General features: G+C 48.7%; 1 protein-coding gene across 4 annotated transcripts in view; it reads left to right on the top strand.

Moving 5' to 3' along the window:
* ASTN2 (astrotactin 2) overlaps nt 1–15,490 on the top strand; it is an 865,335-nt gene that overhangs the window by 618,704 nt on the left and 231,141 nt on the right. For all 4 annotated transcript variants that reach the window (XM_078061680.1, XM_078061681.1, XM_078061679.1 and 1 more), the window contains 2 exons: nt 2,895–2,999; nt 6,230–6,409. In XM_078061680.1, coding sequence (XP_077917806.1) covers nt 2,895–2,999; nt 6,230–6,409 — 285 coding nt within the window. The remainder of the gene's footprint in view (nt 1–2,894; nt 3,000–6,229; nt 6,410–15,490) is intronic.

Below are 15,490 nucleotides of genomic sequence, written 5' to 3'. Positions count from 1 at the left end.
GTGAAGGGGCACAAAAAGGATAGAGGACCCACGTGTGTTGAGGGTCTCCCAGGGGCCATGCACCCTGCGTGTCTGAATCCACATAACCCTGCAAGGGTTATTGTCCCCCTTGAAACAGATTAAAAAAATCATTTAACGAGTCCAAGGCCACAAGACTAGTCTGTCGTCGAGTCAGGATTTAAACCCAGTGGGTCTTGACCCCAAAACTGATGCTGTATTCATGACCCTCCATCCCCTTCTTGACCTGTCCTCATTCAAAAAGGGCCCAGATGTAGATCAAATGAAATCACAAATATAAAAATGCTTTGCAGAATCTGTAAAAGCCTGCTATGCCTTCCTTAAGTTTCATAAGATCACAGAATTTCAGAGCTGACAGGGACTGTAAAGGGCATCTAGTCTAATCCTCCTTAGCAATGAAGAAATCAGGTCCGTAGTAGCCCCACTGAGTAATGAGTCCTCTTGGATACCCCCAGTCACAGGGAGCTCACCACCCCTTAAAACAGATAGCACCGTGGTCCATGGGGAGGTGCTGTGCTCTAATGGGAAGGACCCTGGATCTGTGTCTGATCTTTGTGTGTCCTTGAGCACTTTCTCCTCTGAGCTTCAGTTTCTTCTTCTGAAATAGGGGGTATCACAATTATTTGTCAGCATTGGGTGAGTACTGGAGATTGTGGGTATAAAATGCTCGGTGCATCGTGGTTCTGTATTAGTGGTTCAAATTGTTAGGATTATTTGTTTTGATTTGAGGATCTTTGGAGGCATCCTAATAAGGAAACTGTTACATTTCTAGAATTTAAAAAAAAGTAATTACCAGGAAAAATACCTCCCTCCATTGCAGAGCCTCATTTTACCCCTAATCTTTGGTAGAGATCTAGGATAGAGTTGGGTAAGACGGGAGTCAAGGATGAGTAAGGACTAGGGATGGGCTTATGATGGGGAATAGGATGCAGGTGAGTAGGTGAGCCAGGAAATCAGCATTTGTTGGGAGCCTATTATTATGTACCAGGCTCTGTTCTAGGCTCTGCAGGAGTGAGAATAATAAAGACCATGGCCTCGACCTCAAGAAGCTGACATTCCACGGGAGGAGCTTATATTCCAGCCTGGAATCCAGGAAGGACCAGGGATGGAGAGAAGTGAAGGGCAGAATGCTGACCAGTTATGGGGTGTGAGGGGCGAAGATGATGGCTTTATACATGTCTTGGTAATCAAAAGAGGTAGCATTTTTTTTTCTTTTGGATATCATGCCACCCAGTGAATGAACTGCATCCACAGCCTACATCAGAATGCTCTGCCTCCCTCTCTTGAGGATGGGCCCCAGTTTCCAACACCCATTTCAAGCCTGCTGTGAATCAGGACGAGCACAAAGGATGGGGCAGAGGCTGCTTGGCCGCAAGTGTCTGGTTTTGCTGTGCAAACTGGTTTCTCCTCCCTGACTCGAAACAACGGCCTGTCCTTCCTCCCTGACCTGTTCTCCTTCCCTCCCCAACCTCTCCAGAGGAAGGACAGGACAGGCAGAGCAGATAAACAGAGAGGACATATTTATAATAAAACAACCTCGCTCCAGTAGACATATATTTGGAGATCATGAATATTTTACTTTAAAATGAAAGCTTCTAAAAAAAATTATGTTATTCCTGAAAAGGCTAAGGAGGGGAAAAAAAAAAAGTTGACAGTAATGGACAACTTTTAATACTGCAGTAACGTCCAGGAAGAAATCATTTGTTCCAATGAGATTCTCATTTTCATCTTGGTATCAAATATCTCTTTAAGTGCCTCCTCACCAGGGGACAAGAGAAAAGGACAGAAAATGTGTCTGCCATTTGCAGAGGATACATAACAACAATAATATTAACTGCTGATGTGACTAGCATTTCTTTTCCATGTATTTCTTCCCGATTGTAGACAAAGAGAGTTTTCAATGCTTACAGCAGAAAATTTAGAAAATGCAGATGAATGAATATAAATCAGGAAACAAGAATCTTTTATACACCCACCACTCAGAATTACCGCTTGCTAACATTGTGTTGTTTTTGTCTTTGTTTATTCTTTGTCTATACCTGTGTTTCCCAAAATGCATTCTATGGAACATGAGTTTCAGTGAACCCTCTGGAAAAACGGGATTCCTCAGTCATAAAAGTTTGCAAAATGCTGTACACTGCTACCTTCATAGAGCTTTAGAATGCATATTAATCTAGTCAAGGTGCTAAGAAATTATACAGATTTTTAAAAATCTTGTTTAACTTCATTTAACTCAGTCTTACTTGAAATGTGGGCTTTTCTGTGTGTGCGCAGGTATCTCATGAGATCCTTATGCACATCCCATGTTTCCATGTTAGGAAACAGTGGTCCACACAGGGGTCAGCAAACACAAAGGGCCGGATCATAAATGTGCTAGGCCCTGCAGGCAGCCGCTCATCTCCACGGTCATTGTGCGAAAGCCGCCGTAGGGCAATATGTGCAGGATGGGCTGTGGTTTGCTGACCCCCGAGTCTGTACAGCATTGCTAGGTCACCGCAAGACTTCCATTTCTGTTGCCTTATTTGAGTATCACAATGCACCTGTGAAGTAATGTCAGCACAGGTAGCCATAGTATCAGATGGGGAAACTGAGGCACAAAGCTGCCTAATGACCCATGGCAAGTTGCCAAGCGGAATCCTAAATCTACTTTGGCTTGCTTGCAAGCTGTTGGGAAGAGAAAAAGGATGGGGGCTGAGATCAAAGGCCAGGAAGAGGCCTGGAGGCAGGTCCGGATAAAGCTGTTGGTTCCAGTGAGAGCCTGCACGCTAAGGCTGAGCCTCTGCCTATTTAGAAGCAGTGGCCATTACTCAGAGCCCAGTTTTGGTGAGTGTTCTCTAAATGCTGGCCTCCCCTGACCTTCCCCTTCTGTCCTCCAGGGGACGTCAGGTATGACGAGGCCATGGGTTACCCTATGGTGCAGCAATGGCGGGTCCGAAGCAACCTCTATCGTGTGAAGCTCAGCACCATCACCCTCTCAGCAGGTGAGGACTGCCCCCCTCCCCGGGCAGCCAGGGGGCTTGGGGTAATTCAGCACATGTTATTGAGGACTTGGGCTGTGCCAGGCCCTGGGCTGGGGATGCTGAGGGAATGAGGCCAGGCCCTCCCTGCCATGAAGGAGCTCACAGGGAGGGTGGATGGACAAGCAGACAGTGACGTCCTTACATTGGGGTAAGTTCTATGCAATAGTGGGGCAGCGGTACCCCAGAGGAGGGAGCTGTCCTGAGCAGTCAGAGGGGCTTCCTGGAGGAAGGGGTATCATAGTAGTGCAGGGAAGGGTGAATAGGAGAGGGGGTAAATGACAATCTATAATGTCATAAACGACATCGTACATAAATGACATTTATGTTCTATATATTTCAGGCTTGTGGATTTTAAGTTCTTGTGTCTTCTGGATGATTTCCTTTCCTACCCATCTGCTATACAGTAATAACACATATTCCTCCAACACACATGCACGTACAATGCCCCCACTCCACCTGAACACACCCTGTGTGTCAGCTGATGCGGACAATTTGTGATTCTCAGAATGGGACATGTTCTTTCATGCCTCTGTGACTTTGCACATGCTGTTCCCTCTGCCTGGATCTCCTTGCCCAGGGAGCACATCCTGCAGTACTGGGAGACTCCTCCTGCATTCTCCACTTCCCCCAGAATAACTCAAGGAATTCTGTGCAAGCAACTACCTATAGGGGCACCTGGATGGCTCAGTCGGTTAAGCCTCTGCCTTCGGCTCAGGTCATGATCCCAGGGTCCTGGGATCGAGTCCCATATCGGGCTCCTTGCTCAGCGGGAAGCCTGCTTCTCCTTCTGCTCCTCCCCCTGCTCATGGTCTCTCTCTCACTGTCTCTCAAATAAATAAATAAAATCTTAAAAAAAAAAAAAGCAACTACCTGTATTAAAGCACCAATGTGCTTGATTCATATCTGAGCCATGTCTGTTTCCCACACTGACCCAAGAATTGCAGGTACAGTGTGGGCCCCATCCATTTCCCTATCCCTGTTTCCTATATTCCTATAGTCTCTGTAACAGAGAATCAACACAGGGTTGATACTCTTGTTTGATAAAGGAATTAAAAAAATGAAAACTGAAAAATTCGGAATGAGTGAAGGACTCTGGAAAGATGGGGTTTTCTACCCTGGCTCTTACTCATAACGCTGCCACTGGGTTATTGTCCGGGCGCTTCCTATGTATTTGCCAGCACTTTTCTTATCTTCTCTTTTTCAGGATCATTTTGTTCCTGAGCAACACAAAACTCTTTTAGCCTAGGAATCAGAGGACTTTCCCATCTGGGAAGTATAAATAGTAATTACTGCTGCCGTTGGCTAAGTGCTTTATAACATTTTATATCTTAGGACTTCTATCAGTCCTGCAAGGAAGACATTATTTATCCCATTTTTTTTCAGATAAGGAAACTGAGGGTCAGAGAGGTTAAGTAACTTGCCCAAGGTCACACAGCTAGTAAGTGGCTGAACAGGAGGAGAGCAGGGATTTGATTGCAGTTTTGTCTGCCTGGATAAAGAGCCACAGGTCATCTCCATGGTTATTTATTATTTAAGAGAAACAGTCTCATCATTAACACTGCTGTGTTAATTACCAGTTGCAGGAGTTAACAGATTGGTGGAGTTTGTCCTAATCAAACACTCATTCTTTGAGGCATGTTTCTGTTTTCCCCACCACCCACACCCTCGCACCTCACTTGTGAATCAGACAGCGATGTATCTGTTAGAACTACAGAGGTGTATCAGCTTTAATTAATCAATGATGATGCTCTTGAGAACCCCCTTGTAAATGAAATGTTGGCAAATTGGAGTTCATGTTTAATGTTGAAGGAGAGCTTGCTTGCTCTTTTACAGTTTGCTTTGATGTGGCACAGAATCCATTGCTTTCATAATAATGGCGGTTGGTGTTTCTGCCGTGTCCCGGGAACTGTGCCCTTGTACCTGGTTGGGGTGGGGTGGGGAAGGATGCATGTGCACAATCAAAGACAAGTGGAATGGAACTTCTGCTTTCAAGGTGGTGCCCACTGAAAGTGCAAAGCCTAGGTGCCCCAGGCCAAGATTGTGTGAACAGCTTCTTGGGAGGGTGGGAGTGACCTTCCAGAGCCTTAGAGCATAGGAATGACTTAGGGAAGAGGTGGAGAGGCCATTTCCGGTGAACGGTGGTGTGTATGTGTGTACGTTTTGCAGTTTGGGGGCTATAAATGAAGAAAGGATGGTGGAAATCTCAGGTCACGTTTAGGAGACCTAAGAAGGCTGATTTGGCTGGATGTAAAGCCTGATACAGGTGGCTCATGGGAGATGCCCTTGGAGACCTGGAATACCAGGTGAGGTCGTGGGTAGACTGGTCATTGGTAGCAGGAAGGAGCTCAGGCAGGTCTTAAGGCTCTCGGAAGAACAGCTTGGTGACCTGCCTGTCAGAGCAAGGAGCACGGAGCTGTGGTTACGGAGTCATTGCTGCGCAGGCTCTGTGCTAGGCACTGAGGACCTAGGTCTCCTTGGCACAGGACTAAGAGCAGCAAGGAGGCCCTTGACACTGTCAGGAGATGGAACTACCACTCTTTCAGGGAGGTAGAGGCAGAAAGGGAAGCAGTGTTCTAGGAAGCCAAGCCAGGGATCAGATCCGAGGACATCAGGATATCTGCCGAGCCTGGGCCAGCGCAGCCCCGGGGCTCCAGCTGTGGGCAGTTCAAGCCCTGGGTGACTGGGTGCAGTGGAAAATGCATATGCTTTGGAGTGAGAGCAGAAGGGGCTTGGAGGCCTAGCTCCTCTGGCTGGGAGACCAAGGAAATCATTCAGAGTCTGAGCTTTGACTTGCTCATGTACACAGTGGGGGTTGCAGCGTTGGGGCTGAGACTAAACTGGAACCAGTGGGAGAAACAGCGAGCAGTGTGCTTGGTGCCCGTTAGTTGCTCGGGACAGACGTCAGCTTTGATTTCCTGATGGCGACTTTCAGGTCCCATGACCTCGGTCAACAGGCTTGAGGCCTTCCTCTGCCGTTGGTTCCCTCTTGGCTGCAGGGTCTTGCGCGTCGACCAGAGAGAGCAACCTTTTGCTGTGTGAGCGAGGGGGGGTTTCCCCTTCAGACAACGGCAGCCACCAGGCTGATCCTGGGGTGACACCAAATCCAGGCTGGAGAGAGCCCCCGGCCGCTTATAACTTGCCCGCCACCAGCCTCCCAGATCTGACCCTCCACGTGCTTCTCCTGTGTCCAGGCTTCAACAACGTCCTCAAGATCCTGACCAGGGAGAGCAGTCGGGAGGAGCTGCTGTCCTTCATCCAGCACTACGGCTCCCACTACATTGCAGAGGCCCTCTACGGCTCCGAGCTCACCTGCATCATCCACTTCCCCAGCAAGAAGGTCCAGCAACAGCTGTGGCTCCAGTATCAGAAAGGTAAGTCTCCTCCGACAAGCTAGACCCCGGCTCGGCCATGTCTAAGCTGTGTGGCCTTCGGCATTCCCTGCCCCTCTCTGGGCTTCGGTTTCTCCATGGATAGGATGAGGGGCCGTATGATGATACCTCAGGATTCTTTCAGTTCAGGCCTTTTCTGAGACCCTAGGGTAGTGGGCTGGACTCCAAAACTCCTTCCTTGTACTGCAGGCTCCTTGTTTCCAGCTTTCTGCCACTCACCTTGGGAGCTTCAGTCCCTTCCCACCTCAGTTTTCCCTTCCTGTGAAATGGGCGCTTAAGTAGCCATTCTTGTCCCACCTTGAAAGGGAAGCAGTTAGTGTCACAGCATTTTGAGAAAGACAGAACTATTCCATACTTGCATTGTGTGTTTTAACAGGTCCATGTATTCACATCCCCATTTTGCAGGCGGAGAAAATGAGTCTCAGTCATGCCAAGTCAAGTGCCCGTAGATACACAGCTAATAAGTAGCAGGGTGAGAACTGCTTCCTGTTGTCATTGTTATTATCAATTAATTGAGAAAGGAGAGCTCTCGATGGACACAAAGGGTGGGGTGCTGCCACCTTCTTCACATGGCTCAGCCACCCCATCTCAGAAACCAAATCAACATAACTCTTAAAACCCCAGAATGTGGGAGCCAGAAGGGACCTTCCTTATGAGTCTCACTGGGCTTAGCACCCCAAGTTTGCAGTTGGAGAAACTAAGGCCCAGAGGGAGGAGGAAGCTTGCTGAGTGTCACTGAGCTCCACTGGGTGGGTCCAAGACAAAGTGGGGTGCTCCATGCTCCTCATCCAGGGCTTTTCATGCTGCCCCTCCTCCCTGACTGGATGAAGCCCCCATGCACCTGCCTTTACCATATCCAGAACCTTGCCTTTTGCCCCCGGGGGCTTGCACCCCCCACCATGGTCTCACCCCTCCCTGCCTCCTGTGTGCAGCTGTGTGGGGCACGGGGTGGTTTATAGATGCAGGGGACATAATTGAGTTGTCTGGGAATAACTGTGTTTTTATGGCTGTGACAATGACGGTCTTTAAGGAAGTGCATTAAATCAATAGAAGTCTCATTGTCTTACCCTATAAATAACGTGACACATCATTAAGCAGGGCAATAAGCTTCAGGACTTTGAAGTAATACAATTAGGTTATGTTTATAAAAACCTTCGCTCACTGTGGTCACTGAACTAATTCGCCTCAGCCTGCACTTGGGGCCCGGGACACCACTCTCATGCTAAATACCACGTCATCTCCATCCTCAACTGCTTCCGGGCCTTGGCCTCTTTCCCTCCAGAAAACTCCACTCCTTATGCCGTGGATGCATGGACTCTGTGGCAAGTAGGATGGGTTTGGGGGCAGGAGGAATGCCGACAGCAGCTGGGGGCCCCCTTCAAGACCCCCAGAGCCCTCGGGGTAGCCACAGACTTGTTGGGAGAACTTCGTGTGGTAGCTTTTCTCTCTGGGCTGCGTGTGCGGAGTCACATTTCTTGCTTCTGAGGTACGCTTGCTCCCAAGAAGGGCCCAGGGGTACGCGGAGACCACCTTAACACTTCTCGCTCTCTCCACCTGCTGTGACCTAGAGGGCACACGAAACACTGTGGGTTTTTTTTTTTTTAATGTGGGAGTGATGTTTGCGAGGGGGAGGCTGAGAAGCAGGGGATTTTCCCCTGAAGAACTAGAAGAACTCTGGACTCAGAGGTAGTGGGTGACCTTTCCGTCCCCAGCCATCGACTCTGTGTCATGGGCACGTGCTGCACAAGGGCGCCCTAGGAAGCGGGTCAGGATGGGTCTGGGTTTGAAAGCAGATCTCTCTGGGGGCAGAGCTGTGGGAAGAGGAGAGAGCTCGCGCGGTGCTGGGGTGGGGCAGAGAGGTTTTCAAGTCCCCCTGTCTCTCCTTCCATCCCTGCCAGGTAACCTCGGGCAAGGAACTTCTAAGCTTCTGTTTCCTCGTGTGTTAAATGGGGGATAGGAATTCCCTGGCATGGCTTTTGGGAGAACGAAATGAGATAATACAGGTAAAATGTCTGGCATGTAGTCAGCACATGAAAAATGATAGCTTGGGTTAAAGCAAAACTTGTGGGCAGGAGCTGAGGATTCTAGACCTGGCCACAGCTCCTGCTCATGGATGACACTCCTTAATCTCCCTGTGACGCACCTATGTCGCTAGAAAAGGACAAATATCCTTTCAACCTAGAGAGTGGAGGGGTGGAGGGGTTCCTGAAGACTTTGAAATCTATGTTTAGCCCCAGGTGGTGGCTTGTCCTTGACGGGAAGGACCAAAGCTGGAAGAGAAGGTCAGGAAAAGAGACCCAATAGGGCATGAGTAACAGCACTTTACAGTGTATAGTCCTGTGTGTTCTCCCACTTACCCCTTGAGGCAAAGAAGGCAAGAATCCCATTCACCCCTCATCTTAGATCGGGAAACCTGAAGCTTAGAGAAGAAAAGGGGCTTGCTGGGGGGGGGGGTCACAGTTTATGAGGGAAAGGGACGGTGTTTGAATTCCAACCTGAGTACGGTATTCCCTGCACCCTAGATCCGGGTGAATTAGAAACAAATGTCCTAGCCTTTCCAAGTTTACTAACGAGGGGTCTCTTGTTCCTCCTGTGATCTGGGGCAGCCACCAGAAATCACTGGAAAGGCCAAGGGTTTGGGACTGAATGTGCCTGATTAAAATATTCCCATGAGAGGTTTATTTTACTCTTATTCCCCTAAGTGCTTCTCAGTGTGTGTTCCACAAGAAAAAGAAAAGAAAGAAAGTCACATTTATCATTCATTAATTCTTTAGTTCACTAATATTTCCTAAGGGCCGCTTCTCGGTAGACCTTGTGCCTGGTGCCGGGGCACCGCAGGAGACAAAATGTGGGCGCTGTCCCCACGTTGTTCCTTCCCAGTCTGTCTTAGACTTCCAGCATTTCACCATTTTCTTTCTAACCCACGGGTAGACAGCTGGAAAGAGGGAGGGGGTGGGCACATGGTAAAGAACCTAGTCACTATCATGTGATGGCCCGTATCTATTCTTCCATGGGCCAATTCTGATCAGTTAGGGAATGGCTTAGCTAGGCCACTGTATGGAGGCCACGGAGCCCTTGGCCAAGAACATTATGATCAATTGGCGGTGGCTACCGTGATGCGGTGGGCGGCGGGGAAGGGGTGTCTGTGTATCGTTTTCCCTGCAGCAGGGCAGAGTGAAAGCTAAAAGAACAGACCCACCTTGCGACACTGATTCCAGGGGGCGCTGGGCATGCCAAGCAGGACTGGAAAGATCTAGTCAGGGAGGTGGAGTTCGCTACCACCTAGTGGGTCTCAGCATTTCTCAGTTTGGAGGAGACCGGAGCACTGAACAGGCCAGTTAGATGGTGCCTGTCAGAAGCCAGGAAGACCTTAGAAGTAGCCAAAGTCATCCCTGGACCCTCCAGGCCCAGGAGTGCTTAGTGTGGAAGCTGCTTCGCCCATGAGTCTCCTCCGGCCCTCGCCTCTGCTCCCGGGCCGTGCCCCAAGCACCCCATGAAGGTTTCAGTCTCTTGCCTTCAGCTTAATACTTTCACTACATGCTGCTGTATTCCTGATATGCGCATATTTTTAAAAAAGCTACCTTTCTCCCAATTCACTCTTTGACTAGATACTCACGGATACTGTCTAGCTGTGACCTTGATACACTCTTTTATCTTAATTATGATAAAAGAAGTTACCCATCCTCTGGCTACCTTGGATAAAGACTTCCCCATTTGGAGATAAAGCAGAGGTTTTGCAGTCAGATGGAATCGGGTTCAAATCCCAGCTCTACCTCTTACCGGCTGTGTGATCTTGGGCAAATTGATTCATTCTCTAGATCACTTTCCTCATATGCAAAATACAGGCTCCAATGGAAGCATAGTCCATCAGTGGACTCATCTAGCACTGAGCTGGACACCTAATGATCATCTTGATCCAACCCATTCCCTCCCACCATAGCTGCCACATCTGCTCTGGTAACTATGTTCCCAGGGGCATGTGTGTGTGTGTGTATGAGAGAGAGACCAACTGAGGGAGGTAGGAGGAGTCAGAAAAACACAGAGAGGAAGACAGGTGCATACCAGAATACACACACACACACACACACACACACACACACACACACGAGAGACAAAGTGTAGAAGAGAAAATGTATGTAATTAATAAGCCTTTTCCAAGTTTATAGACTCGGTGACCCTGTGAAAGGACATTTTCTAGTGAAGGTTATACTGCTCTTGAGTTAAGGTTGGGATTGTCCATGGTAAAGAGATGTCCTCACAGATAAATGCCTGTTGCCACCTTTAAAAGATGTTTTATCTCTGTTATAATTTCCCAAGACTGTCCAAGGGAATGAATTTCTGCATTTCCATTTGAATTACAATGCACTTCTGAATGTCAGCGGCTGCATTCCTAGGCTATGCTTTAAAGGAGTTTTGGCTGTTTGAAAGGCAGCCCAGGGGTTGAGGTGGGGGGAGGAGAAGGAAAAGATAGTCAACTGTCACCTCCTTTTGTGAGGACAGTTGTGGTCAAGGGCCTGATGTGGGCTGGAGAACTCTCCTGGGCTTTCAGTTTCCTGAGGGAGCTTGCTTCAAAGACAGCAACCAGACATGAAAGGAGTTGTTCTCAGAACTGAGACCTGCCTGGGTACTGGTTTACTTCTCTGTAGATTTAATCATCGGGGGGCAGTTTTCAGGTCCCATTTGCTTGACCTTCTGTAGCATTTGACAGAGCTGACCACTTCCTGCTAGAGGTACTTTCTGTGTTTGCTTCCATTGTCCCAGATCTTCTTTGTGAGTCACCTGCCTTCCTGCTGGCTTCTTCTCTGTCTGCTTTGCAGGCTCATGCTCTTCTACCAGCCCAGTCCATGTGGCTTCACAGGACCCTGGCCTGGGCCCCTCTTCCTGGACCGTCTTCTCTCTGTGGGGACTCTGTTACCATCCCTACATTGACCACTCCCACTTTATACCTCCGCCTCCAAGCTTTCCCCTGGTATTTGCCGTTATGCCAGCTCCCTTGCCCACCCAAACTCTGCCCCACACAACCTCGCGTTTTCCCAGCATTCTAGTGAAATGTGCCCTGATCTGTTTGTAGGCAGAACCAGAATCCTGAGTCCTTCTTCATATCCTCCTCTCCCTAGCTCCCCCCATTTCCCAAATCTTCTCCATTTTAATTCCCAATTAGGTCTTGAATTTGCCCACTTCTTTCCATCTCACTGCTGTGCCCTGTGTCGAGCTGCCATCATGGCTTGCCTGGACTCTAGCGTTGGCATTCCACCTGGACCCCCTGTGGCCACTCTTATCTCCCATCAATCCAAACCACACAGCAGCCCTGAAGATAAGGATCCGTCAGTGCTTTCCAGAGAGACAGAACCAACAGGATGGTTAGATGGATGGATGGATGGATGGATGGATGGATAAAAATCTCTATTATATATAATATTCATATATAAGATACAGAGAGAGAGAGAGAAAGAAAGAGAGAGAGAGAGAGATTTATTATGAGGAATTGGCTCATGTGATTATGCAGGCTGGGAAGTTTCAAGCCAAGATCTCTTCAGCAAACTGGAACTTCAGGAGAGCTGATGGTATAAGTTCCAATTCCAAAGCTGGCAGGCTTGAGACCCAAGAAGAACCAGTGTTTCGGTTTGAGTCCAAAGGCAAGAAGAGAATGTTGTTCCAGCTCCAACAGTCAAGCAGGAGGAGTTCTTTCTTACTCATGGGAGGGTCAGCCTTTCTATTCTATTCAGTCCTTCAACTGATTGGATGAGGCCCACTCACATTAAGGAGGGCAGTCTGCTGCTGATCTCATCCAGAACACCCTCACTGACACCCTCACAGACACACCCAGGATAGTGTTTGACCACATATCTGGACACCCCATGGCCCAGTCAAGCTGACATATACAATTACCCGTTAACAGAAATACCATCAGGCTACTTGTTGGATGAAAACTCCTGGGTGCTCTGTCATTGCCCTGAGGCTAACTTCCACACTCTTCCCCATGGCCTCAGGGCCCTCCCAGATCTGATGTGTCCCCAGCCAACCTCCCCAGCCCCACCTGCTCCAGGCTGTCTGCCTCTCAGGCACACCCAGCCTCACAATCCTTAAGGATGGCAGGAGTCAGGGACCAGAGCCTGGCCACATTCGTCTACGCCCGGGTCCCAGAGAGGTGGTGGGAGGTGGCTGCGTACCCCTTTCCCTTCCCCTGGCTTCATGGCTTCGTGGCTTCCATGCAGCTATTTGTAGGATGTGTCTAGCTCTGAGGTAGTGTTTCCTTGGAGAGTAGCGAGGTCAGAGGAGGTTAAATATGAGCTGGACACGCACCCATCTGCAGCACACGAGAGGAGAGAACTAACTTAATTCTCCTCAGAACCTTGCAAAAAGACGATACAGGATGTGGTTCATTAAACACAAATAGGCCCATGAGACTGCCATTTCCACCAGATGAAATTACCAAAAAAAGCATTTGCTCCCCGGTTTAGATTGAGTCCATCTGGAACGGAACACCCTAGTCGTTTTCCTATTGGTGCGCACCAGGAATAATAATCCTTCACAGGGCTCCACGCAGAACAGCTCACAAAGCATTTTCACGTACATTTTTTCATCCAATTTACTCCTCACACAACGAGCATTGTTATCTGCATTTCATGCTTGAGGGGAGTGAGACTCAGAAGGGTGAGATGGTCTGTGGGAGTTCACACCAGGGAGCTTGGCAGAGCAGGGATTTGAACCCAGCCTGCTTTCATCAAAAGGACTGTGTTTGTCCCGACCACAGCAGCCTCAGAGAACTCTCTAGATGCTGGCATCAGGCCCAAGGGAACCATTTGCACTCCTGTTCTGTTTCTCTTACCTACCGTCAAAAGAACTGAGGGAAGTGAGGACTCAGAGCGTAGGCCCTCAGCGCGGGCAGGGGAGGAGATACTCTACTCACCGATACTCCTCTGTGTAACTCACTTTTCCTTTTAACTTAGTGGCAGCATTGTAAGGCAGAGCCAAACCCTAGAACGTCAGAGCTGGAAGGAACCTTGGCAGTCCTCGAGCCAGGGTGAGCTTCTCTTTGTGGGCCCGTTTTGATCACAAGGTAGTAGCTGCCTGGAGGGCTCGCTGAAAGAGATTCTGGGTCAGGACCAGGCTTGGTGACAAGAATGCAGTGATCCCTTAGCAACACCAGTCATGGGTGTGAGAGAAAGAAAGAGCGACTCTTGTGTAAGGTGTTTCCCATCCTGTTCCCGTTGGGCAGATGGGAAGGTTGAGGTCAGCTTATGCAATCAGTTAGAACCTGCATTTGCAAGGGGGGGGATCCTAATAACCAGCTAGCAGCGTTTTTTTGGGTCTTCACCCTCCTGAAAACTCAGAGCAAATTCAAAGACTCCTGGTTGCCAAAGCCCCCCACATCCTTAAAGATGGGAGAGTTACTGGTTGATAGACTGCATGTTTTATTATTTTAGGGTACATGCACATACAAATACATCATTCCTTGAAGGCTTAGAGGCTGCCCCTCTTGTCCTTCCACTTAGGGAAGCAATAAGAGATTGATACTGTTGTAATCTAGTTACTCTGATTCTCTTCAGACAGGAGCCAAAAACACTCCTGTTCCCCTGTCACAGTCCTGTTCCCTTATCACAGTCCTATTCCCCTATCACGGTCCTATTCCCAGAAAAGTGATACAGGGACTGAAGGAGCAGGGCCGTCAGGTGGGACCCTTCTCTCTCAGCAGTCTTACACTAAGAATGTGGAATTTCCCTGGAGATGAGTATGGGGCTTTTGTCCTCTCTCTGCCTTCAACCCCTTAGTAAGAAGAAAAAGGACTGGAGGGAACACAGGGGCACAGAGGGACACTTTTGCCTTCCCCAGGTCCTCAGCAGCAGGCAGAACCTACCCTCCTGAGAGCAGCCTCACTCACAGATCCCACAGCACAAAGGCACGTTCCTTGCTACTCTGTCTCTCCTGTCCTTCCTTCATCCTTTTTCACCTCTCCATCGTTCCACACTAGTGTGTCCAGACCCTACTATATGTCAGGCTCTGTATTAGGGGTGAGTGAGACCTACTTCCTGCTCTCAGGAGGCTCACAATCAAATGGGAAAGATTAACCGGTGAACAGACAATGACAAACCTTTTAATAAATGCTGTGACGGAGGAAAGCTTGTGTGTGTGTGTGTGTGTGTGTGTGTGTGTGTGTGTGTGTAGGGTCAGGAGTGGAGCAAGCAAGGCTGGGAGACTGGTCCCTAACCATGTAGGGTGGGTGGGAATTTCCCTGGAGGAGAAGACATCCCAGCAGAGCCCTGGAGGGGATGGGCCTTTGCCACCCGGCTGGTGGAGGTGGATTGCAGGGGACAAGACACAGATCTGGGGATGTGAAAAAGCCTGGTGAAATCTGAGTCCTCTCAGACCAGTTGGGAGCAGTAGTGCCGGGATGTTTTCAGGTGCTCCTGAGGGACGCCACTGGCCTGTTTGTTAGATCTTTGAATGTCTCCGTGCCTCAGTCTTCCAAGTAGTCAGAGAAACTGCCATTGCCTCTGTCCCCAGCTGAGGACTCTCATGCACAGGAGAGGCTGAGTCTCCAAATGCCTGCAATGAAGTCAAAACACCAGGCCAGTTTCAGAAGTACCCAGGGAATAGTTGGAAAAGCATCTGAACCTTTCAGGTTGTTATGAAGATGGGATGAGATCATGTGATTAGTTGGCTCATAGTAGGAACTCAATACAGATCCGTCATTGTTGCCCACTCCTTACCAAAGGAGTACCTATCAACAAATACCAGCATACATATCAGGTGTGTGTGAGTCATCTGTCCCATGTGCCAGATGTGTGGCGTGGGACAAGGCATTTTGATTTCCTGAGTCTCAGTTTATCTTTAAGATGGGTATAGTGTTGCTTCCTTCACAGTATTGTTATGGGAATGAACCGAGGCAATGATTATAAAGTGATTATCACTGCACCTGGCATGTAAGAAATACTCAGGAAATGCGAGCTGTTATTATTATCATTTATTATTGTGAGACACAATCGAGTCAGTGATGATTATTATTACCATCAGTTTTCTAAAACAAAAGGCATAATGGTGTGGTGTAGCTCTTTCCAGTCC

The sequence above is a fragment of the Halichoerus grypus genome, chromosome 14 (assembly GCF_964656455.1).
Source record: "Halichoerus grypus chromosome 14, mHalGry1.hap1.1, whole genome shotgun sequence".
NCBI lineage: Eukaryota > Metazoa > Chordata > Mammalia > Carnivora > Phocidae > Halichoerus > Halichoerus grypus.
The sequence above is the reverse complement of the archived record's forward strand: the minus strand, read 5'-3'. Positions and strand labels throughout refer to the sequence as shown.